We start from the raw sequence: 27917 nt of genomic DNA on the forward strand, positions 1-27917 counted from the left end.
TAATTTAAATTATATAAAAAAATTACAAATAGCTTGAAAAGCTAATTTATTTTCAAATTCAGTTTTATTAGATGAATAGTTTAAATGTTAAGTAAAATATAGTTAAGTATTTAAAATAGATTGGAATAGTTAACCTTTTTAATGAGTGATAAAAATTATTTTTGGCAATGTAGAATATTTCTAAAGGAAACAAATTTGTATCATACAAACAGTTTTAAATAGAATATATCTAAATGATGCATAATGCAGAACATGACCTTAAGTAAATAATTTATTTCATAGGGATTAAAAATGTATAAATCACCATAAAAAGTAATTTATTTTTAAATTCAGTTTCAATAAGCAAATATTCAAAATGCAATGATTAAAATAAAGTTCAAAAATATCGACAAATAGAATAGACGAAACACATTTTTATTTTTCTTGCATTCCTAACGATTAAATTAATCAGATTCACATTATGAATCTGATATTTTAAAATTATTCATATATATATGATTTTAAACATAATTTTGAATAAAAATGTTAACTAAAAACAACTTTTAGTTATAAGTCATTTTTTAAATCATAAATGTTATTATAAATGAAAGTTGAAGCAAATTTTCAAGTTTATTTATCAAAATGACAATGTATAGACAATTTTTAAAGTCCATGTTTTTATTTTTTCAAAAAGAAAGAAAAAGCTAAAGTCAAGTTTAAACTTTTACAAAACTAACAATCTATTATGCAAAAAAATGTCACATAATTGTTTTTTAGAGACGAAGCGTTTTGATGTCGATCGTTTTTTTATGTTTTGTTTTCTTCTTTTTAAGTCAAAATGTTTATGTCGAAATATTCATGACTAGCCAAAAATTAAAAGAGGGTATTAGATTATTGCTGCTATCCGATAATAATTATGCCGCACCATGGCTAAAAACTTCATGAACTTATCAATTATTATAATTTTATTATTTATGAGCAAATATGATAATATATGTTATTATTATTATTATTGCTGCTATCCGATAATAATTATGCCTCACCATGGCTAAAGACTTTATGAACTTATCAATTATTATAATTTTATTATTTATGAGCAAATATGATAATATATGTTATTATTATTATGTATCTTTTTCATTATTATAACGTTATTAATAAATAAAAATGCAGACGTAGTTTAAAAATTGCGTTTAATTTGGATTTTAAATTTTAATGTGATCTGGAAACGCATGTAAGAAAACAGAACGATAAATAGTAAAAAAAGCAGCGAATAAGGTAATAAATTTGCAAACAAATGAACAAAAATAAATAATTTTGAAATGAATAATAAATAAGAGAAAATTGTGAAACAACTATGAACTTTACGAAAACATTGAAATAATAAGTACAAAAAAATTTGTAAAAAAACACAATGAAAAATACTGAAAGTAAAAATAGCGTAACGCATAAAAATCAACGAATAAATAAAACGTTACGTGCTATTGCTGTATGGTTCGTGGTTGCTTAATGGTTAGAGAATCGGGTTCCGGTCCAGAGGGGCCGGGGTTCGATCCTCGATTCCTGCAAAGAACCACCGAGTACATGCGCTATATGTCCTCGTAAAATATGCGGAATCAAAAATCTGTGGTCAGTCGTTGAGCAGTACCGTGGCTACAGAGATCTGGAGAAAATCTCCTTCCCCTTCAGAACTATGTCTTAACTGAGGAAGTGCCTCACAAAATTGTGAAAGTATGTCTTCGGATCATCTTCAAGGATGTTTTTCAGACCGTCGCCAGTAGCTCATTGTGCAGCCCTAGTGCGACGTAACTAGGCATGACTAGGCTTCATTTCTTTTCAAACGCCATTGCGAATTAACTTTTTGATGCAGACTTTAATTAAGCATCTTTTTCGTACTTTTTTCTTTATTTTGTATTAATTTAGGTCAAAATAAGTGTAAAATATCATATTTAGCATTTTTATAATTCATCGTTATGATGAAACACTGGTGAATTTTTTTTGCGTTAAAAGTAAAGGTAAAATTTTCCAAGCACGGCTCACTTCCAAATAATTTTTCAAATTTGCTTTTATTTGCAGTTAGGGTAAACTAACCAGTGAAGGAACACTTAAGCTTCGCTTCCCTTTTAAAAAATCTTATTATTTTCAAAATTCGTAATTTTAGTTAAATGACAGTGTCAACATATTTGTTACTAATTGCAAATTATTGCATAAAAATTGTAGAGAACTTACATAATATTGTTTTAAAGTTTTGGAGGTTCAAATAACAAGTAGTAAGAAGACCAAGTGAAGGAACAGCTCTTACCAGTGAATGAACACCCAGTAAAGGAACACTTAATTTTTGTTATTTTTTAAAGCTCTTTATGTATTAATAAGCCATACAAATATTTAAAAACAAGCCTATTCTTGAAATTATTACATATAAATACTTGGAAAATGTTAACTTTTTTGTGTGATCATGAATTGAAAATTAAAGTGTCAGCTTATTAACACATACTGTTCATTCACTGGGAAATCTATGCCTAGCAAAGGAACATGCCTGTTCCCTCTCTGTTTAGGAGTTGTTTTTCGTATTTTTAACATACTTTTGATGAGGAACATCACTAAAGATAGAAAAATATTAAAGTTTAACTTTTATTTTCATTAACTTAGAAGAAAACCCAGTAAAGGAACACTTGTTCCTTCACTGGTTTTTCATCGTTTGGTGATCCAGTGAATAAACACTCCCTTATCTCAGTACTTTATTATGCTATGATGCTTAAAAAAAATAAAACGTAACTTCAATAACTATATTTTGAATTCTCTTTTTCACAGTGAAGAAAATAAAACTATTACATGCAATTAATTCCACTTCAAACATATAAATACAGAAACTCACCTTATAATTTTTTCAAAGAAACAAGGTGTTGCAGAGATAATAACAAATTCAAAAATTTTTCCAAAGAAGTCTATTTGACCAGGGAATCCAAAACATTGCTAGATGACTTCCTATTGTTTGGTAGTAAGCTATTGTTACCAATCAATCTACAGAAAAGCGTTCAAATTCTTATTTTTAATCAATATATATGAAATGTTCCTTCACTGGTTGGTTTACCCTACTTAGATCTAAGAGAAAACGATATTCATCGCTAAAGTTTTTTTAATTTATTTATAAAGAAAATCAAATATTGATACATTTTTGGATGTAGAAAAAAATTACAATATAATTCGAGCAATCTAATAACTTTTTTAGTAACTATCAGACCGTTTTTTATAATTAAAAAATACCAAAATATATTTTACTTCAAATTAGAGTAAGAAAAAATATATAAAATGGACACCGGTATTTCATCTGCATCAAAGGGGGAAAGTTTGTCAGACAATTTTAAGTCACCTCTAACATTTACTACAAGAAACGAACTTAAAAATTAAATTCTAAAGTAAATAAATGCAATATTATACCCAAGTTCATTAAAGACAATTCAAATGTGCCCTAATAACGCAAAATTAAATGCTTTAAAGAAACCATTAAAAGTTATAAACAAACAATACCACCCAAGTCGCTTGGACTGATAAAGTTTTCTCTTGTCTATATTTACTTTTTATTTAAACTACGACACACACTTCATTTTCGGATCATTATCTCTAAGACAAGCTAAAACATAATTCACTCCTTACGTTTCATTTATCAAATTTAAGACTTTTACACCCACACTGGGACAATAAGTTAAGTGAGTTTTTGTTCATTTGTTGATCCGCATGTTATGGGCACGACTTAAACGATAATGAGGTATCATTAAATTGTAGTTTCTTTTCGTTAATTGATCGAAGAAAGAAGTAAAGAACTTACCCCCACCGCATGACACAGAACAGGGCGAGAAAGGTGTTTTGCCCCACACATAAACAGGGCGCCGACAGGTGGATCCGTCACCCCCGCATACACCACACTCATCTACCTTTCTGTCCGATCCTAGAGTAAGATCACATCCCACAGGCTATTCAAAAAGAAAATAATAAAAATATAGCTATTAGTATTGATTACCTGAGGTCCAATATTAAAATATAGTTCTATAATATATCTTTTTAATTAGCCAATATTTTAACTGATGATAGACATTATGAAAAATTGTCCACGTGGCTAATATTTCCACATGACTAAAATTGTACACATGACTAATATTACAATGGCTTATATTTTATATTACTTAATTATTTTCCTAACTTATTACATAGCCTAATTTTACATTGATTAGTATATATTTTGGAACCTAATATTTTCCTAAATATTTTATGTAACAAACTGCCATTACATTACTTTATACATGTCTTAATGTTTTACATTACTCTTAGTTTTACCTAATTTGTTACTTTACCTAACACATAGGGTGTGCCATAATTCCTTCCGGGGTTTAGATGGCTTATAATAAACCAATACTAGAACATCAATTTTTACCAACAACAAATTTTACTTCTCCCAGTAAAAAATTTTATTATTTTTTAGCACAAATGTTTAATATATGAACATTTGGTGATGTGGTAAACTTCAGTTTTGAATTTTCATTCCTAACACTCTCTGCAATACTACGATACTCTGTCCTGATCAAAGGCAATGAATGCGGTTGTTATCCTTCGTTGTAATTCTGTTAAATCACATGGCATAGGGCACGAACACATTATTTTTGATGCAACCCCTTCAAGAAAACCAGAAGGAGTTAAATCTGGGGAACGTGGCAGCCATGGAAGAATTCGATTGTCGTCGTCTTACGCGACGCGTTTTAAAATTTAGCACGATTGATACGTCCGTTATCAAGAATACGAAAAATCATCAATTGTTGCATAGCTGTTGGAATCTTGGACATTAATTCAATTTCGATAATGCTAAAATAATTTCTACCCCATTACATCAGCTCATCTTGATGCCCTGGTATATTTTTTTATTTATATGAATTCAGATTCTCCTGTTAACGACATTAGTTCCTCCACTTCTCCAAAGCGCGTGGAAATGCACTTTACCCTGGTTACCTGGGTTTTCTTGTTCTCTTTTTCATCTTTTTTTCTCTCGGCTATTGTGATTTTCCCAGTTTTGTTTTTCAGCTTTTTTCCATTTTTCGTTAGCAACTTTACATTTTATATTTGATATCACTTTTGCTTCTTCTCATTCACGTCTGGCAAGTCTTTAAAATGAGCGTTTGTTTTCGAGAGCTTGAATCACGTTGACTGTTATTTCCAATTTATAAGTTTTTGAAGCGAATGAATTTTTAAATCAAGTAATATATTTAACATTGCTTATTAAATAAGCTTATAAAAATCTATGGCGTTGTATAAGCTGAAACCCAGAGATATATGAAACTCACTTAAAATAAAATTTTATAAAAACTTTAAAAATAAACGTTCTTTTTTTTTCGCGTTAAACTTTCCATTCGGATCTATAAAAACAAGTTAAAGCTTCGTTTCTTAAACATTTTGGCTTTTTGAAAGAATCATTAATTAATTAACTTATAATAGGTATACCTTCTGAAATGCTTAATTAATTCTCAAAATAAAATTTAATAAGTCAATTTAAAATAACATTTTATAAAATAAAGTAAATTTTAATTTTTTTCAATATTATTTTAATAATATAATTCGCTTATCTTCGTTATATTTAGACTTTTTTTTTTCAGTGGAGATTTTAGTTTTTTGAAATATTGCTCAATTAATGTAAATAATTAAATGAAAATCTCGTGAATTAAAACCCGTTCAATGCATTCATTTATACAAGCATTGTTCATTTCCATTTGATGTCTAACAAAGGTCAATTACTCTTGAGACAAATAAAATCTTGGTCAGAAATCGAATTTGGGAAAAAATCAGGTGGGCTAAAGAGAAAAGTGTGTTCCAACTCACCAAACATTTGCCATCCACACACATGTGCAACGATCCATCCCTGCACCTGGTGCCATCTTTAATTTTATCAGCCAATTTGGCGACGAAACTATGACTTTTGGCGGTACAGGTGAGACTGCATGGATCTTCAGGATCCTGGTAAGGAAGCCATTCATACAGGCGACCCCTGTACGGTACTTTGTTGTAGGATGTACACTGAGAAGCCCGGAAATCTCGAAGGTCATCACATTGCTAAATAACAAAATAAATAAATATTGTAGCAAATAAACTGATTTACATACAGTGTTTAATAAAAAGAATGACTTATGAAATGAATTTATAAAGTAAAAGTTCTTGTTCATATGAGCCGAAAGAGATCTTATCCAATTCTAAACAAACATTTCAGAGCATTTTTTACTCCATTTCAGAAATTATAGATTAAAGCAAACATATTTGATCACATTTACAATTCTAACACTAGCATCCTAGAATAAAAATTCCTGAATTATGTTGCTTGTATTTGTAACAGTAACAGTAAACGAAACCGCATGTAAAATCTTAATAGTAGCATACAAAAAAACGTAACATAAAAGAGCAGAAATCTTTATATGTCAGTGTTAAATGTGCAAAACAGCTAAACTAGCATTTTGGCAGAGTTGCTGTTTATGAACATTTTGCAGAACTAAATAAAAATGCATAGTGAGTATGTATGTAGAATATCTTCAACTACAACAAAGCTACTATTTTTCAAAGTTACTGGTCAGTAACGTTTTGAAGAACTAACTAAAAATGCACAATGAGGATACTTGAGCATTTAGATTTATATTTGCATAAAATCATAATAACACGATAGATAAACTACACTTGAGTGTCCATTGTCTGAAGATCTTGAAGCATTTTATGGCCTTAATCTGTGATTTAGCAAACTGGAGTAAAGGATATTTTTAATCACAACAAAGCTAATATTTTTTCTGACTGTCTGTTTATTAACGCTAACTAAAGTGCATAGTTAAAATGTTTGATAAGTTAGATTTATAATAGGATGAAAATATAATATGATGGAAAGATTTCTCTTAGATATTCTGGAAGTATTTCATGGTCCTAGCGTGTGATTTAAAACTAGTATAACGAATTATTTTCTGCGCAAGAAAAAAAAAAATCGATTCAATGAAATTTGAATAACTGTATTTTTTTTTTTTTTTTTTTTTTTTTTTTTAATTTAAACGACTTAAAACTCCTCATGCACCAGAATAACTGTATTGATTACAGTAATTTGAATTACTGTAATCAATAACTTCAAATATATTTTTTGACTCATTCAAATATTAAAAAAAGAGACGAAAATCATTGGTGTTTTAAGGAATTGCAAAAGTAAACTATTTTCAATGAATGTGTTGCACTTTTCAAAAACTACATAATGGAAATTGAGCTACTAATAAAAATTAAAACAAAATAATCAAAAACATCCGTTGTATGTTATATGCTTTAATTTTTATTTTAAAAAATAACATTCTTTCTTTAACATTTTCTAAATATATCTCTATTTTAACAGTTTATAGTAGCAGAGACATCGTCATAATTTGCAAATGCTGTAAAAAATTCCATAAGGGTTATTCATAAATAATGTCACCTTATATCTGACATCCTCTACTCAATCTTATTAAGTGTCACACTTCACAAAACCTATATATAACACATATCACACATATAACGTAAACATATATGCAGTCCAGAAACAAAGCACTACGATATAATTTTTATTTCAAATATCATTCTTAAACTTTAAATATGTAATGAAACTTTATTTGTCATATAATTTTATAAGAACAATTAATCACAACCTAAATTATACAAAATAAATTACTTGTAATTATATTCTGCAACAACTCTCTGCTGGGATTCACAAATCTTTTAAATTTAAATTTTTAACTAGAAATTATTAAAATTTTAATCAGAACTTGAAATCATAATACTACTACGACGAATTCATCAAGTACACCAGTGTTTTAGATTTTCAAATGAAGATAAAACAAAGGTCTTTTATAAGCAAAGATAAACAACAGTCTTTTAAATTTTAACTTTCAATCAGGATTTGTTTAAATTTTAATCAGGACTTAGAATTATATACTACTGCAACTCGTTCATCTAGTGCACCTAGATGACCTAGATTTAATGAAGACCTAACCACCCAGACGACCAGTCTTTCAACTAGGACTTATTTAAATCTTAATCAGGACTTGGAACTATACTACTGCAATTCTTATAGAGTTTACCAGTATGACTTATTTAAATCATAGCATGACTTGTAATCATATGCTACTACGATACTCTCTTCGAGTATTCTATTCTTTTAGATTTTAACCATTTCCACCATTCTTTTAGAATTTAACTTTCCACGAGGACTATTGAAATCTTAATCAGGACTTGGAACCATACTACTGCGATTTTCTTATAGAGCACACCAATTTTGAGACTTATTTAAATAAGCAGGACTTTGAATCATATACTACGACTCGTTCATCGAGTACACCAGTTTTAAAATTTTTAACTTTTAACTAGGACTCATTTAAATCTAAATCAGAATTTGGACTCATGCACTTCAACGATTCGCTCATCGAGTGCACCAGTTTTAAAATTTTTAACTTTCAGCTAGGGCTCATTTAAATCTTAATCAGGATTTGGAATCATATATTTCAACGACTCGTTCATCGAGCACACCAGTTTTAAAATTTTTAACTTTCAACTAGGACTCATTTAAATCTTAATCAGAATTTAGACTCATGCACTTGAACGACTCGTTCCTCGAGTACACCCGTTTCAATATTTTTAACTTTCAACTAGGACTCATTTAAATCTTAATCAGGTTTTGGAATCATATACTTCAACGACTCATTCATCGAGTACACCAGTTTTAAAATTTTTAACTTTCAGCTAGGGCTCATTTAAATCTTAATCAGGATTTGGAATCATATACTTCAACGACTCGTTCATCGAGTACACCAGTTTTAAATTTTTTAACTTTCTACTAGGGCTGATTTAAATCTTAATCAGGATTTGGAATCATATACTTCAACGACTCGTTCATCGAGTACATTAATCATTCAAATTTTAACTTTCAATTAGGATTCATTTAAATTATAAGCAGGACTAGGAATCACATACCACAGCGACTCGCTCATCGAGCACACCAGTTCAAATTTTAATTTTTAATTAGGACAGATAAAACTTAATCATATTGATGTTTTTCGATACAAGACAAAATCAGTGATTTACAAAATCAAACCATTAGAAGTAAAAGATAAAATCATCGCAATAAAATCATCATCAATAAGTATTACTAAAACATTTATTTACAATATTTTAAGTATGCGCTACATAATGAATTAAATATTTAAAAAATAATATTCTTTTTTACGTATTCCGTATTCTTTTTACTTTTTAACAGTGCATTGCCACAAAGACTTCGTTATAATTAACAGATAGTTTAGTAAACTCTTGGTCTACCGTAACCTCACAGTCTTTTGTTGACGAAACAGTTGCATTAACTTCACAAAACCCTTCAACCAGCAAAATAGTTATAACCGTTAACGATATTAAAATATCCATTAATGCTACATTGTATATTTTAAACCTCATTATCATTACCAAAATATTATAATAAGAATAATCATTAAAATTTTCGTTAAATATAAATCTGTTTTTCGGACATCATTAAATTCTATTATTTAGTAAACAAAAGATAAAACTATTGTAAAAAATGAATAATTCATCAGAGAAAGTCACAGACTTAATAAAATATGTAAAATTTATTCTTTTTATTTACCATTATAAAACAATTTTGTTCTTAATCGTAATCTTTATAGCAATAAGATTGATAAATTGTCTTATTCTGGTGATGACAATTTATATACTAGCTAGTTAAGGAGAAAATATGTAAAAAACTCTTTGTCAAAGCGAAATGACACTAAGTTCAAATCTGTGTAGATCAAATATAGGAAAAATGCCAAGTGGGACACAGCATGACCTTCTTAGGGAAAAACTTTTTCTTTAGGGAGTTCAGCAATCATTCAAAAATACCGAATTTTTTTTTAAAAAAAAAAGAAAAGTATTTTCCCCAGGAAAGGGAAATATTTGAATTAAAGATTAAATGTGTGCCTTACTAGAATATTGAATAAAATAAGGAATTTATTGGGAGATATTTATTCCGTGAAAAATATAGGTATACTATAGAGAGATATATAAATTTTAAAAAAAAATTTCTTTCAATTAAGCTGGATTTTCGAGGGAAAGTGGTAAAAGTTTAAAATTAAATAATTGGAATTATTTGAGGAACAACAGAATAAATAAGGGGAAGAAAATTTTCCTTTAAAATTTTTGATAATTGAAACGATTTAAAATTCCCATTAAATAAATACAATAATTTCAACTTAAACTTATGTGACAAGGTTTTTGCTAGTACAATTACAAATCAGACACTCGAAGTTTGCAGAAACAATTCTAAACCACAACGAATTTTCAAAAGAAATAAAAAGAAATTTAGAAACGATTTTAAAAATTTTCCTTTGGAAGAATTGTAAATGGCCAAAAACAATTAGATTTTGAATAAATGCATAATAAAACCTAGTAATTTTAACTCTATTTCAAAAGTTTAAAAAGTAAAATTTGACTTTGATTAATAACATAATTAAGGCATATAGCCTAAAATGAAAATTATTTCGAATGTTATTTCTCATATGCTTGAGAATTTCGGTCTTTAAGCGACCCTACTAACGATGGATGTTATTAATAAATTTTTAAAATACTTTTAGAGCATTATAATCTTAAAAATATTAGTAATTAATGGTTTATAGTACAAATTATACAATTTACTTTTTGTTCTAATGTTGTCCATAGATGGCACTTCTCAAAATTTTCTATTTAGCAATTCTAAGGAAATCTAATAGAACACTTGGCCTGACTTGGAAAGTGTATGGTGATTTCTACATTCTACGAGGATGCCGAAAATTATCAGAATCACTGCCTGATTCACAGTTCTTGCAAATTTTTATGAGCCCAGGTAATACAACATTGGAGTAACTTTTTAAATATTAAAAAATTAGATCACAAACCGTTTTCATTTTCGCAAAACTGTGGCTTTTTTTCATATTGACGGTATGCGCCATTTTTAAAATAAGCGTTGGCAACGCTGGCTTTAGATAGAAAAAACTTTAGATAGATAAACTTGATAGCTTTAGATAGATAAACTTGACCTAGCAGTCATAAGTAACAGTTGCAAACTCACAACAGTTATTAAAATAGCATATTATTCATAAAAAATGATCATTTCATATTATGAAGGAGCCATCGAAAAACAGCCTTAAAAATCTACCTATATCAAAATTTTTGATAGTTATCCATTGATGAACCAACACAATATTGATGGTAACCATCAACAATTCAATCATGATCTGTTATATTTTTGATGGTAATCAACATAAATAGCCATCCCCCCAATGTTGGAATTCGGACTGATTTATGATGGTTCAACATAAAAAAAAAATTGTTTTGATGGTATATTACTGTTGAACCAACAATAATTCTAATTAAACCATCATGTAAATGCATTGCTGTACAATTATGAACCATTATGAATTTCCATCGTAGATCTTGGAAATCAAATGTTGGAGCGATCATGAATAACCATCATCCCAATGTTGGAATTCGGACTGATTTATGATGGTCCATAATAAAAATAAAATTGTTTTGATAGTTTATTCCTGTTGAATCAACAAGAATTTCTATTAAACCATCATGGAAAATGTATTATTGAAACCATCGTGGACCATCACGGATCAACATGGATTATTTATCAGTAGGGGAAAATTGAGCGTTCAACCCCACTTTTTTTACTATGGGATGAGCGTTCAACCCCACTTTTTTTTTACTATGGGATGAGCGTTCAACCCCACTTTGGGTCGATGTCCTCTTTTACTCTAGTTCTATGGGATGAGCGTTCAACCCCACTTCGGATCGATGTCCTCTTGACTATAGGATGAGAGCTATACCTCACTTAATTTCTATTGGTGCTACTGTTCTGTTTAAAATTAAATTAAGTATATTTTTTTAATACTCGTGACTCCATCTGGTGAGTGAAATAAGTACTAAAGTTTTAGAATCTATACTCTTTTAAAATGTGAAAAATGGAGTACTCATGCTGACATCTAGTGTATGAAATAGCAAGCATCTTATTTTCTTTTTTTCTTATATAAACTGAATAATTTTCTAAGGTAATATATAAATACAGATATTTTAAGATGCGTTTCGAACCAACAACCTAACAATTACAAAATGTTTTCATGGCACAGCGATTGAGCAGCACGCTTAACCGTTGTACCATGAAAACACATCCACTTTAAAGAAATATAAGATTTTGTGCATCTCCATTGAACAATGTAACTTTTCTCAACTTTGTTTTAAAATAAAGAAGTATCTCTCAAGTATAAAAGTTTCATTTCTCTTTTTACATATTTTAATTATAATCCATTTATTATTTCTTAGAGTATTAATGAGCAAAATTAGACTCATTTATAAGCAATTAAACTATCAAATATATGAAAATATTTATTGCATTTTATTTTACACTTGCAAGTAATTTTGCCTAGTAAGTATTTTTTTATTATTAATAATTTTTTCATTTCTTTTAAATTTATTATTATTATTTTAGTTTTGTCCTTTTCTTTATTCACTTAGTTCTTAGATATTTTTTCTCGTTTTCACTCCTATCTATATTTTTATTATATAGTTATTTTCATATTTCTTTATACATTTTTTCATTGTCCGCTGTAAATAAAAAGATCATGCCATTTTACTTGTTTCTATACGTGTAATGAAATAGAAAGGAAATAATAAAGTCAAAAAAGAAAGATAAACAGATTTTTATTGAATAAAAAGATACTTTACACAATTACATACATCCTTTTATAGCTGATTGTAGCTGGTTGAAGACAATAAATAATAAAACTGTTGTAACAATAAAGACAAGTCTTTCTCACATACATTTTATGTACAAATAAATAGGGGGGAAATAAAATAAATAATAATTTATTTAAATGGGAAGTGAAGTTTGCTACGCTAAATTTTAAAATAATAAATAAACAATTAAGAACCCCCGATTTTAAAGTGACCGTGTGCTAAAGTGTCACACCCGTTTTCTAATATGTACCGCTTATCATCTAGAGGACAAAGGGCTAGTTTATTAGTTGTAATCGAAAGTAATTCATGATTTTTTGAAACAATAGTTTTCATGTTTTCCCGAAATCTGCAATTTTCGAAAAGACATTTTTTAAACATGTCATGCTTTAAACGTTTTTCTCTAACATTTTTCACGACTCCTTTCGCTGTTTTCTTTTCACCTTTCCCAGTTAATAAAGAATACATTTTTGAGCGCAACCCGACGAATTCTTTCACGATAACACCATTCATCTCATCTTTCATTTTACCTACTACTTTCTTATTTTTACTGCAATATAAAAAATGATCTTCGGGGTAATCAGAAGTGTCATAAAGCTCGAGGTGATGGGACATGTCCAAGTAGACATTTTCAGTCTGAATCTCATAACAAAGAGAGTCGGTATCAGTAAATAGTAGTTTCGCTTTATCACCATATTTAGTTTTAATATGATTATAATGAAACTGATACATGAAAGTCTTACTAATATCCAAAACGGAGAAACCAGTATACAGAGGACGATTAAGAGTTAAGGATGTAACATTTCGTGTTACAATAACTAAATCTGGATCAATAATTTTAAACGATTGGAAAGAGGGGGATGCAATTAATTTTAACGCCCTTTTCTTATCTGTTACAATGTCCACGTTTAAGCGATTGCGTACGTTCTCCATACTCTTACCGAAAACCGCGTTATTCATTAACTTCCAAAAATCTTTGTCAAAAGAATTAGTTGCATTTTTCCGCATGTTTGTGTTGAAATTAATGTATGCACGAAGCCAAGGTTCTTGTTTGAATAAGAGAATTTTATGTATTTTAGTCATTTTGAGTCCTAAATTTAAATATAATTTCAAATTTCGGTAATGAAGGATATATCTACATTTATCATTTAAATTTGGTATCAGTTTCGATACATTATAATTATTAGAAACATTTAATGCGGCTGCAGCTCTTTGAGAGTATGGAGAGAGCATATTGAATTGTACTTTCATTTGTTCAGGAGCGACTGGAAGGTCATTGTGTAACTCATGTAATTCTGCAGGATATTCCAGGTCTACCTCGAGAATCATCCCTTCGTCTGCCTCATCAGATAATGATTGTATGTATTCTACGGATAGATCTAAATTTTGCGACCAACGGAATTGTTTTGTAGGCAAGTAGCTTTGCATTGCTCCACCATAGAGGTTATTCATATCTAAATAAATGATATAGGATGAGGGAATATTACAATCAAATTCATTACCCATGTAAATGTTATTGGCTCGGGCATACCGGTTTGAAATCATGGAGACACCACCCCTTATTCCCCTTTCGACAAATAAATGCATGGTGGGGTCAGTTAAAAGTTCCAGTTCGACGCGTGTCATTTTTAGACACGCCTGCCACGCATAACCTGGTAAGGTGAAGGTGTGGCATGCGTCAATTTTGAAATGCGTTAAGCATAAAGATCTAAATTTTTCGAACACATCGGCCAAAAGGAGAGTATCAGTCTTAACATATAAATTATGATAATCTCTTAAAGATTGCATATTAAAAGTTTGAAATACCGTACACGCATGATTATATTCCGCTTCAGTAATATGTGTATCATTTAAACTATTGTAAAAAAGCTCGCGAGGGGGTAACTCGGTTTCATTGAATTTCTCCATACAGTCAAAGTAATCATAGGGGTAAACACCTTTACGACGTAAAAGGGGGAGTAATTCCGGTTCTATTTGAGAAGAAAGGATACGAAAATCGCATTCATCCAAGTTGTTCGCTAGCTTATCGAGGGAAGATGGTAAAAACTGTAGAGAGTCTAAAAATTGGAGATTACTGATAGAAAAGGTTATGAATTTTTCAGAGTTTGTTGCAATACACGTCGTTTTTTTGTTTTTAAATTTACTAAGAGTTTTAATGATGTGATGACTGTCATATCCTTTTAGATTGTGGAATATGACAGGTATTTTTTGAATAAGTTTATAATTCAAGTTACATTTTGAGTGTAAGGCACCGCGAAAAGCACCTGATATATGACAGTGATCTCTCACTCTATCATCATTCAAGGGCTCTTCACAAATAGAACAATGAGTTTGATTTAAAAACATTTCATAGTCCTCATTACTTAATTGCATAGGTTTATTGGCAGAAAGTAAATCTTTAATCATCCTTTCTTCCCTCAATAAACTATGAACGAGATGTTCCGCAGCATTTTCTCCGCAATACACGACGGGAGGTTTAATGCATTCACCTTCATTCCCAATAATGACGTATGAATATCCGCAGGGTATGTGATGAGCATTTACTTCAGTTTGCGATCTTAATGAAGTTTCATTTTTAGATAATATACACTCAAAATCAGCGTATATCACATATGGAATTTTGTGCATCAAGTGCACGGAATTAAATTTTAAAACTCTCTCTTGATCATTAGGCATCTTAGTTTTCTGCATTTTATGTTCTTTACAATAAACAACGTGATCATCTAAAGCAGGTTTAGTCGCAAAACGATGGAGACAAAAGTCACAATAAAATAATGCACCGTTGTGATGGGTTAAATAAGATAAAAGTCTACTCATATTTCGAATTAAACAAAAGTGTCGGGTTTCTCTCTCGGATATTAGTAAAAGATTTATGTGATGCACTCCGCTTCTGTTTGTTGAAAGATGAAGAGGGAATATGTCTCCTTTTTCATGTCCAAATACATTTATTGATAAATTATTTTGTTTCTCAAATTTAGAAACTTTATTAAGTTGCATGGGAAATGATATACCTGTCAAGTTTAATTCATTTTCAAAGGGTTTATAATTTGAAGGGCGATTCGCATGTTTATTATCGTTACAAGGGTGAATATGAGCTAGTACGCAATATAAAAAACATTTTTCATCGCTCATGTTTCGAATATTCAAGACAGCCCGTCGTTTGACTATTTCCGGTGGGAGGGGGATGTAGGAGGAACCGTTAAATGGAACATAAAGAGCGGAATTTAATTCTAAGTAGTTCACTTCTTCTAGTAACCACCCACTACCTCTATCGACAAATTCGTCAAAAGATGAGATAATCTTAACGTATGCACACTTCACTTCCTCATTTAATGAGTTACAACTTAGCGATACTTGATTACAACTCCTAAAAAAGGAACTCGCAAGTTCTCTCTCCCCATCTTGTCCTTTACGAGAGAAAAGTGCCTTAATACAGACGTACCATTTAATAGGAGCTGATGAGATTGTTAATCGGAGGGCATTTAACAATTGTGGCTTAACATCCTCTAAGAATAATAATAAGTCTTTATTCTTACTACTGTGTAACATCTGGCTTTGAAACGACTCTAGTCCTCTCCTTCCATCAGCCACTCCACTCATTTCCATCTGCACATCATTGGACGTCTATAAATAACAGAAACAAAAAATTTGTCATGCAATTTAAAAATAAAATAAAAGTCATACGACTTGAAAGGAAAAAAACATTTTAAAAAAAAAGATGAAAAGGGAAGCAAAAGAGTTTAAATTAATATTAACTTGATAGGTTGAACTCCGACCCACCCCAAGGGGGTAAACGGAGATAAAAGTTAAATTATCACATTGAAATTTCTCTTAAAACTACAGTAAAATTTTGCCAAATGACAGTGGTGGTGATCAGTTAAAAGTGTATTAACTAAAACATTTGACAATTAAAAACATGCTTTAAAGGCAATGAAATCTAATAGCGTCGGTGTAAATGTCGAGAATTAAATGATTATAATAATAAGGAAACAAGAGATGAAAACAAAATCTCAAAACTAAAATCAATGAGAGCTAAAAGTCCTAAGCATAAATATCTAAAAGTCTGAATAGAAGTCGATGAAGTCTAAAATCAAAAGTAGATAAAATTTCAAAATGTAAGGTTAAAAGTTGATGTTAACTTGATGTTTCATTCATTTTTATTTTGTTTTGAAAAGTCTTATTTATATTTTAATTAATTTTTTAGAAAAGCTACTCTTTTAGATTTAATCGTAGCGAAAAAACTACAAACAAGTCTTTAAATATTAAACAATTCTGTTGCGATAAATGTAATTTCGAGAAACATAATATAATATGATGTATAGACAAACAAACTTACTCACGCTGGGTTGGGGGATATTCTCTTCCTCACACTCCATGGGAGAATCGAGAACGGCATCAGCGACAGCTCTATCGGCTTCAGGATCGTCCATCTCCTCATCACTTGATGACACCCTTCGTCTTTTTCGTCTTTTTTTGACATTTGCGACAGATTCTGATTTAGATGAAGCATATTCCCGATTAATTCTATCTATCATTTCCTGAAATAATGATAATAAAAAATGTGGATCAGTATTACAATAGAACTGAAACATTTGTAAGAAAAAAGAAAACATTGAAGAGTGAAAAATCTTAATTTAGAATTTATGTATGTCATATAACATCTCCATTCTTTAACATAAATAAATAATTAAATAACAACAGGAGAAGATGTTATATTTCTATTACTAGTAATATTCAAAAGAGAAAAATGAGAACGAAAGAAAAATAAATAAATGAATAACTAAAAGTGAATAAAAAGAAAATGAATTAATTTATCATTTCCTGAAATAATGATAATAAAAAAATGCAGATCAGTATTAAAATAGAACTGAAACATTTGCAAGAAAATAGTATAGATTGAAGAGTGAAAAATCTTATTTTAGAATTTATGTCATATAACATCAGCATTCTTTATCATAAATAAATAATTAAATAACAACAGGAGAAGATGTTATATTTCTATTACTAGTAATATTCAAAAGAGAAAAAGGAGAACGAAAGAAAAATAAATAACTAAAAGTAAATAAAAGAAAATGAATTAATAAATGTTACTTACTTGTGAGATATTTCTAATGACTCGATCAGCTTCTTCATCATCCATGGTCATATCCAAAGGTGTATCCATTTTGGGGTGGAGAAAATAAATATCTGTAAATTTACGGAGGTGAAGTTCACCCTAAGACGTGTGGACGAGATTTGGCTCTATCCTACGTTGAAGCACCCCCCTTTTATATTGAAACTTATCATTAGTTTCCAAACAACGAAAATAAACAAATAAATAAAAGTAGGGGTAGCTGCTAAGTGCAGTAGGTAGACATGTACAGGCGACAATGTTTGTAGATAACTCACTATTCCTCATTAAGCATTACTAAGAGACATCAGTTTATCGTTACCAATGAAAGAACATTCTCTTGACGATGATAAAATTTTCTACCACTTTGTCGATGAAAAGAGACTCTCCCTTACTCATCGATAAAATACTTTTCGTCCATAAAAACTGATTCTTTTACTTTACCCATTAAACAAAGTTTTTTTTTTTTATCTGAAATAGGTATACCTATCTACTTATTGTCAAATTCTTTCTTCTAAACTGAAAAAAGAAAATGTCAAATCCTCTATCTCACCATTTAGGATAGTTTCTTATCCACTCTTTACGCAGACAATCGTAATGGATTCAGTGTCTCATTTTCAGGGTTGATATCGCTTTCGTTCATTATCTGAAAAGCAGCAACAACACTGATTTTTCTCTGTCCATTGTATTTTAAATCGAATGTATCATTGCAAATAGTGAAGGAGACGTTATCCGAAATTGCGATTCCATCTCGACGGCATAAGTCTACGACATTATGTGTGTTTAAAATGTTTGCGGTGAAAAGTATTACGTTTATCAGAATAATCATTATCAAAGAAACGACTCGACTGTCTAAAGGCATGATGGGATCTGTGTAAGGAACACGAGGGTGTGTGATAGTGATAGAATGTTTCTTATGACGTATTCGCGATAATAAAGCGTCAAATGATTATAATTACGGTTTATAATTAGAATAACGTCGCGCCAATCCACCGCGTACGGACGCGAGGGGAGGCGCCGCGACCACCCGCCCGCTCGCCCGCCCGCCCCGCTTTTCGCGTCACGCGGACGTTGAATGATAACGTAATCGTAAAGTAAGAAATGAAGAAAGAAGTAAAAACGGCAAATTTATTAATTAATTTATTTATTTGTAGTAAATACGTTCACGTATCAATTACATTTGTAACCATTGACATGATTTAATTTTAGATTTTTTCACTTTGCGTACAAGAGAATATCCTTTTTGCGAAACATAGGATTCATTTTTAATAAATGATTGTGGTAAATTAATGTCTTTGAGAATTTCACGAAATTCTTCTTGTCCTGGAATAAACGTATCACTTTTCCTTTTTCTCACCACACTGTTGATCAAATCTACCATGTTCGAATTTTTCACTACGTTTCCTTTGTGTACGAGTTCCCCTCGAGGTGTCCAAGACACTATGCTGTTGTTTCTCTTAAAAACATCTAGAATGTTTTTTGTGTTCGTCATGTACTGTTTTGGAATGGCAGACAGCATTAAACTTTCAATATAATTCTCCTCCTTTATTTCAGGTTTCATTTCAGGTAATTCTTCAGAGGGAGTCTCCTGATTTGGTACAGGTGAATTTAATAAATCAATTTTTATTCTTTTTAACAATACTTGATTGTACATTTTTATTTTCTCATCTTCGTCCAACTGTGATTGTAATATTTTTTTCATTTCGCGATCCAATTCGCTGAGTTTTTCGTCAGATGGAACGTGGCGTGAAACGATATGTTCGGGTACTAATATCATCTTTTTAGCATATTCCATATTTATTTATTTGTTTAACAGAGTCGTTAAAACGCTGAGAGCTGCGGGTAAAAGGAGTGGCAGTAGAAATCCTCCGTTTTGAACGATGAGGTTACGCTTCTTTTTCAAAGATACCTTTTTGTCAGAGAGTTTTCTTAAGGTATGTTTATGACGAGCTAACTTTCTCTTTTGATGTGAGGAGATTGGTATATTCCCTTTTAAAGTGTTTAAACAACACTCAGAAATGCATTTAATTGTTGTTTGGGGAATTTTTCTCAGTAGGGATTTCAACGATTTCTTAGGACAGATCAATATTAGTCTAAGTCTTTGCATATCCTCTTTCGAAGCACCCATGATATCAAATGGATACGTACAGTTTGAGTTGACTCTTTTTATTTCAATTGGTAAACACACGTTTCTTCACCCGGTAATATTTCCGTACGCAAGCGCAGGTTTTCTTCTGTTTCGGTCCTTAAGTCCACCATTAAATAGGAGTAAGGTTTTTTAGTAGCATCTTCGAATACTTCGAGAAAAAATTTTAAATTTCTGGGGTATAACTGTCTTCCTAAATGAGATATCTGACTCACATCTCGCCTAGACTTGAATAGAAACAAATAATGTGAGTTTAAGGATATTTCTCTAAATTCTTTTCCTTTATGAAATATATTCTGACTAACTGTGATAATCGATATATTCATGTGATGCGATCCTCGAGTATACAACTGAGTAATGCGCTTGTTATCTCCGCATTCAGACATCAAATCATCTAAAATGAAGAGAGTATTTTTACCCGCGTAACTACTGAAATTTTCAGGTATACCTTCTATAAAAGTGACATTAGGTATTTCGTCATATAAATACTGATATATTCCGTAAAACCAAACAATAGTATCAATTTTTGGGAAGATTAATTGCGTGTGATATTTTAAAAAATTCCTTAAAAAGTGTGTCTTTCCGCAAGAGGTAGGCCCGCAAATGAGAGCTGTAAAGGGAGCTTTTAATCTCAATGACTCCATGATGATAAATGAGAGAAAGAAATATTAACACACCACATTTATTTATCCACTTTATTATGAAATGAAAAAAGGTACATATTCACGATACAGTTTTTTCTTCACAAAGTTATACACTTGTTTATCATTTTGTATAGATTTTACTTGAAAGGAATTAACGATACATTTCATCGAATGGTTTCTGCAACGAAAATACAAGTAAAAAATACAATATTGTCCGCAGACAGCGGTCGAATCACTTTGAAGAGGTACATCATTATAAGTAACAAATTCATAGTTTTTACAATAATTGCGAATGTAGTGGTTAAAAAAGTCTGATGAATGTCCATACGAATCAAAAAATTCGACTGAATGAGGAGACTCGACATAAAAAGCTAACCAATGACTTCCTGGTTTGTTGTAAGGATCTGTATTCACGATGAATGCAGAAGGAAATCTACTTATTCGTTTTGGAATTTTATCACTCGCAAAAACACCGATGAAAATCTGTTGAGTGAATGTATCTTTATTTAATACTTCTTCGATTTGTAATGTATTCATACCGAAAAATCGCACAAAACACTTCTAGATTTTGTAATCTCGATTACGTTTTGAAATTCTGCGTAAATAAGCATCGAAATTGTTTTAGGTAGAGCTTTGGAGAATTTGAGTTCAATTCTTAAATTTCCTTGGCGAATTAAATTGAGGTAACTCCCATCACACAAGTCGGGAGTTAAATCAAAGGCGTACATAGTATATCCCTTAGAAAATTCATCACGATTTATGTAAATTCCTTTGTTGCTCGCTAATTTCTCACTTCCCAACAACAAACTGTTGTAAGAGCGAATATATTGCTCATCTTCATAATTTGGTGTCAGAGGTTTGTAGCACACTGGATTACCATCCACATACACACCAACGAAGTTTACGTCATTATGTTTGAAATTAAAAGGATTCGTAGTATAAGTACCGTTGAATGCATCATTATCTATACAGGTTAAAATCAATCGTTTCGGTAGTGGACCCAAGAAAACATTATCCTGAGAAAAGGAGAATGATCCCTTAGGGATAGAATACATTTTGCATAATACTCTATCTAGAGGATATTTTGCTGAAGTTTTTTCTAAGGCTTTTGCGTGTCCTATCAAGACTCCAGGGCTCACTTTAACTTTACGAACGAATAAAGATGCATGTTCAAACACTATTTGATAATTCCCTTTTACAGGTGATATGAGGCAAAATTCTGGTTTATTTCTTACGAACTTTAGTTTCAAGTCTACCATATTTAACATTAAACGGTCTTGATAAAAAATATCGCAATGTAAATTTCCGATCATTTCTAACACTTTCCCTTTTGCAATCATTGAAGAACGCTTTTTCAATCCTTCATTCTCTTTGAAGGGATCATTTTCTTCGAGGTGGCCAGCAGTATCTTTGTAAAAGCATTCGGAAGTTAAAAAACTTTTCTTATAATCAGAGCCGTAATTTAATAAAGTTTCAATGTAAGATCTATACGCGTAAGTATTACTAGACGAAGATATGGTGCGATCATTCAACATCACATCGATTTGAGAAAAAAGTGAATGAAAAAATAAATTACAGGTGGAAATTTTCTCATTTTCTGGTAAAGGAGCATTATCTTTCAAAATCTTTACTTTAACGTAGAGTTGGGTAGCACTCAAGTCGAAATATTCCTCCGAAGTTCCAGATATATTAAATTCTATAGGGAGATCATCACGGATGCTTGATATGGGATAGTATTCCGACCACTGTCCTTTTTCTATGGCAGTTTGTGTGGGTGGCATGAGGAATAAATCGAGTTCGGATTTAACAGAGGGTATAGAATCATTTCTTATCAATGCCATGTTAGCTAAAAATATCAGATGTGCACACTTTGCGATACTTTTTACTACTAACAGATTTTCGGTTTCTACGTTTCCTTTTATTTCCACCAACCATGGTTTTTACTTTATCTGCAGCTTTATTGGATAATATTTTAGTTGCCTCCTTTATACGTTGTTTCGAAGCAACTTTTAAATCCTTTCCTTGTATGTAATCGTTTGCAATATCCACTCCCGACCTGAGAGCCTGTCTCCCCACCGCTTTCGCGCCAGATTTGAATAAAGGTAAAACCATTCGAAACATACTTTTAAAAATTCCACCTAAACCACTTCCTCTTTGAAGAGATACACCTTTATAATAAGATAATCCATTTCCTGCTTGATTCGAGTAATAATCTTCGAAAGATTTCGTACAGCAGTGATAGTTTTGATACATTTTTTTTTTCTAGAGAAAATAATTTATTTTGAGCTTATAAAGTTTTCAAGCGAAAGTGAAGTTTCACTATCAACTTCCCTCGTTCAAATGACACGTATCGACCAGAGTGAGTTCTTATAACTATTTCGATTGACTCAATGTGTTTTCTACTCAGGGGTAAAGAGTGCGGTCTATCAAATTGAGCATGCACCATTTCTCCGTCTTCTCCTTTCACTGTCAAAATTCGTAAAAGGGGTGCTACTACATCACCCACCATTTCAGGTTGTATAATATCAGTATACACATACAATAAACGCAAATCAACGTTTGGATCTGCTACGAAAGGACTTTCCATAGAAAACGTACCTGGAAGTATAATATTTTCTCCCAATATTTCGTTGTGAGGAAAACCTAAACTTTCAGCCAACCCCTTAGATAAACGCAGTGTAGCTCCGTTCGACAATTGCAGTTTAACTTTCTTTGTAAATTTATTATATCCTAGTTGTATCTTAATATTTTTTTCAAATTGACCGATAATTTCATTCACTGATTCATAAGAACCACTCGGAATAGAGTTTATTTTTTTTACCCCATTCCCTAAATCGTATTCATATGAATTTTCACCGTCAATTATATTATTCCACATTCTAGGATAAATTATTTCCACTAAACCAACCTCCCATTCACCAAAGAGTTCTAATCTTCTTGGGAGCTTTGTGTGAAAATGGGACATTACATTGTCGGGAAAAACATTCATGGAAGCATCACTCGGTAGTGTAATATAGAAACTCATTGTGTTAAATGATGTAACAGTGAGAGGCCATTCGATTTTTATAGGGCGAATAAGTCATTCGAAGGAAGCCAAGTGTTAAATTTATCAGGGTAACCTTTAAATTTAACTAAATATTGTAACTTGTTTCTATGAAAACGTTTTTTTAAAATTTTTTCTACTGGAAACGTTTTAGGGAGAACAACTCTTTGTAATTCCTGAGCATAAAATGTGCCTTTAATTTCTCCCTCCATCAAATCTTTAATTTTATACACTGGCGGTATTCTAGGTATACAATGGGTGATAGTGAATATTTCTTCGGACCAGTTATTTTCATATCCTTTCTCAAAAATCATTTTCGATTTTGCTATGCGGACATTTTCCCCAATTTTAAAAGCACATTTTTTTCTTTTGCGTAAAGGAGTATTTTCATATAAATTATCTAAAACTTGCTTCTCATTTTCCTTTGTAACTTTAGCGGGTTCCATTTTAATGCTGCGGTGATAAGTATTATTGTAACTTTCCGTCACATTTTTTAACACACCGATAAACCTGAAAGTGTTTTTTGCAGTGAAATATTTCCAAAGTTTCGTTTTTAAAGTACGATTAAACCTTTCAATAATAGAACTTTTAGTTTGATTAAATGTCGTGAAAAAGTGCACTCCTTCTTCTTTCAGATAAACTTGGAATTTTTTATTAAGAAATTCTTTACCCTGATCTGTTTGCAACTTTAAAGGTCTCCTTTCTTTAAATATTTCTTTAAACGTAGATATGATACTCTCACTATTCTTTCGTTTCAATGGGAAAGTCCATGCATATTTGGAAAAAACATCAATGCACGTTAAGATGTAGCGATAACCATCGTTCAAACTCGTTATCGCCTTCAAATCAGCTATATCAGCTTGAAACTGTATATTTATCCCACTGACCATCACCCTATTCCGCTTAAAATTATTTCTTACGCTTTTGTGAAGAGTGTATGCATTTTGTGACGATAACCATTTTCTTATCTGTTTACGAGATACTTTTCCTTTCATCGAGCGGAACAAAGCTTCCACCCCACCGAAACTCCCAGGTAGAGTGGGGTCATTATAAAAATCGCCCAATTGCATTCTTACGGAGAGAAAATAAATATAATGTAACCATCTAAAAGTATACAACAAAAATGAGAGCAATTTGAAAATGTAAAACACATTTATTTTTTGAAAAAAAAAAAATACACATGTAAGCAAAAATGAGTTTAAAAAAAATTACATGTAAGTAGAAACAAATTTTACAATAAAATAATCTCAGTGGAAACATAAAAAATAATAAAATGGAAATATATATATACAAATATAGAAGATATTAATATAATACGACAGGATTGGGGTCGGATGCAACATACAAATCTTTAGCATTACTGAGCAATAAGTCTACATCAATTTTCGAAAAAAAGTTTTCATTAATATGGTGGGAAATATGGCTGTTTATGTTCACAAAGTTTTGAACCAATTCATTTAAGTTAATGCTTAAAATGGCTAAATCACCACAGCTTAAAAGCTTTTGCTCGAAATTGAAGGTTAAGCATTCATGTCCGAGTTGATTTGCATAATTTTCACTACAACCGAAACATTGGAATGTGGTGTTTACATTCGTCTCGATGAATGATTTGAGTAACTCCAGCAGTGAGGTTGTGAGTACATCGTCAACATCTGATAATTCCATAGGAGTTGGAATTAGAGGGGGTGGTCGCTTTTTCACCTCGTTTAACGCAACGTTTGGGAACATGTATTTGTATAGATGGAAAATGGCAGAGGATGTAATCTTTTTTTGTAGATCACTATCAGTCGCAAGTTTCACAAACTCTTGCTCCGATAGAGTACACATGGATTCACAAAATTTCCTGGAAAAGTCCTTTTTCTTGAAAAACCTTTGGAATGTCACATACGTTCCTATGTCAAGATCTGCTTTTGAAATATAGAGACTGTCGTTGAGAACAACGGAATCTCCAACCTTCACAGATTCTCCATAATCCTCTGACTTCTTTAAGAAAGCTATCCAAAGAGAAGGAGTGAGTGTAGTACCTTTATAAGTAGGAAACAGATTTCCATTTTCACCTTGTAGATATTCTCTCAAGTGAATAAGTACATTGCCGGAAAAATACACGACTGACACGTAGTTCAATCCACCTAGATGGTATAGGTGATTCGGTAATACGCTAGGAGTTTTCACGTCAGTAACTGGTGAAGATGCAGAAGCACTAACACTCCCCTCCATTGTAGCGAAAGAACGTTTCATCGTGGACTAAAAGGAGAGAGTAACGATTCTAAAAAGAACTTTTTGGAAATAAATGACGACTTCTAAACTACAAAGCTTTTCAAATATTCTTCGTCCAATCAGAGTTTAACACGTATGTGAACCAACAAGTTATCCTTATCGGAAAATCCTTTTAAAGAGTGACGTTATATCTTTACTAAACGCTTTTAACTTTATGTTGATGTAACCATAAATTTATCATTATTCTCAGAAACTTTTTTAATCACAAGAATCTTAACAAAAATGTTAATGCATTACACGTCACTGATAACGAGGAACCAAGAAAATCTCAATTTTTATCATACTCATTAACCATAGACACGCTATTTGAACAACTAAATACACATGTTTACCTTACTAACGAAATCTCCTCATTAATGATTCACCAATAAAATGAAAAGACTACGATCGTAAGATAAAAACAATTTATCACACGCACACACACACTTGGAAAAATACAAATGATCACAGTATTATTAATTACTAAAATTTATCGTTACATTTCATTCACATTCCACTTTTTCTTATCCTCATCAACTCTGTTGTCAAATTTAAAAGTATCCGTTTAAAAATATAAATTTTTCTTAGCTGTACATGCATCCATAGCACACTGGTTAGCGTCACAGTCAAACTAGTGTGTTATGGAAGCATTTTGTAATGGGGAGATTGCTGGTTCGAATCCTCAAATATTTTCTTTTTTTACAAAAAATAAATGTAAAATAGTAACTACTTTACTCACTAGAGAGCAGCATGAGTGAGATACATACACTATTTTAAAATATTTTCCATTTTTACAAAATTATTGTTTATTTCATTCACTAGATGGAGTTACTGAAGACTATATGAAACTAAGAAAAAATTCTAAGTCAAGAAATTTTTTTTTTTCTGAACGATAAAAATTAACTCACCGATAAAGTCAGGAAGGAGATGAACCGTCATCCCTACTCAGAGCTTATCAGTGGGGTAGAACTCTTATCCATACTGAGGAAGTGGGGTATAGCTCTCATCCTATAGACAAGAGGTCATCGATCCGAAGTGGGGTTGAACGCTCATCCCATAGAACTAGAGTAAAAGAGGACATCGACCCAAAGTGGGGTTGAACGCTCATCCCATAGTAAAAAAAGTGGGGTTGAACGCTCAATTTTCCCCTACTTTTATCCATGAGAATCAAAATTCTCTTGATGGTCAACCATCATGGCATTAAAGTAGCATTTTTCATCATGGAGGGATGGAAGTTAGTTGGCATATCAAAAACCATGAACGCATAATGGAAGTTGTTGGATGATGGTGACCATCAAATGATGTTGGACCATCATGAATCGCACTGAAACCAGCATTAATCATCAAAATGTTTTGATCTGACCATTAAGAATTTTGACGTTGGTATATCTGAAGTATTCTAAAATATATTGCCTTAACATTTACCAGGAACTCATCGTAAGATCGTAAAAAAGTTCAGTTCATACTCTGATTTACTTTTATGATTCGATGAAAACAAAATCAAGTGTTCGAAAATAGGATAAGCAACAACTGATAGAATAAGCAACAATAAGCTAGCATTGACAATCTAACTGAAATTTATTTTTGATCAGTTTCCGGGCGTTTGCTTACGCCAATTTCTTTACTAAAATCTCCACCAGCGAATTGGATACTTGCATTGCAACTCGAGAAAAAGTGAAATAATCATACCTAACCATGTGATTTAAATTGGATTTGCTTATTTTCGTATTGCCGTCGCTTATTTGCTTATTATTGGATTGCCTTCTCTTAATGGATACAAATAAGCGACGGCAGGTATGTGTGGCAAACCTGATTGGCTTCTGCATCAACAAATGCCGTGCTTTACCTACGATAACGGCATTTGCAAGCATGTAGTTATGAGAGACATGCAAGTTACATTTTTATAATTCTTTTTAGCAGTTACTTTGCCTTAGAAACTTAACTATTTTT

At 31.2% G+C, this 27917-nt stretch overlaps 2 protein-coding genes across 7 annotated transcripts in view; both read right to left on the minus strand.

The window, feature by feature from the left end:
• Positions 1 to 27917, minus strand: part of LOC107437684 (protein madd-4) — a 295061-nt gene that overhangs the window by 90837 nt on the left and 176307 nt on the right. For all 6 annotated transcript variants that reach the window (XR_015429639.1, XR_015429640.1, XM_087153040.1 and 3 more), the window contains exons 4-5: positions 5842 to 6072; positions 3806 to 3950 (exon numbers count right to left, since the gene is read on the minus strand). Coding sequence is in view for 4 of the 6 variants with exons in the window: in XM_087153040.1 (XP_087009166.1) it covers positions 3806 to 3950; positions 5842 to 6072 (376 nt within the window). In the remaining 2 variants the exon portion in view is untranslated. The remainder of the gene's footprint in view (positions 1 to 3805; positions 3951 to 5841; positions 6073 to 27917) is intronic.
• On the minus strand, positions 12719 to 18251 carry LOC147803028 (uncharacterized). The gene is made up of 3 exons (XM_087153039.1): positions 17864 to 18251; positions 17109 to 17306; positions 12719 to 16392 (listed from the first exon to the last, which is right to left on the minus strand). Exons 1-3 carry the CDS (start codon positions 17930 to 17932, stop codon positions 12958 to 12960), a joined length of 3702 nt encoding a protein of 1233 aa, XP_087009165.1. The 5' UTR covers positions 17933 to 18251; the 3' UTR covers positions 12719 to 12957.

Source organism: Parasteatoda tepidariorum, chromosome 10 (assembly GCF_982258835.1).
Source record: "Parasteatoda tepidariorum strain Cologne lab strain chromosome 10, Ptep-v5.0, whole genome shotgun sequence".
Classification (NCBI taxonomy): domain Eukaryota; kingdom Metazoa; phylum Arthropoda; class Arachnida; order Araneae; family Theridiidae; genus Parasteatoda; species Parasteatoda tepidariorum.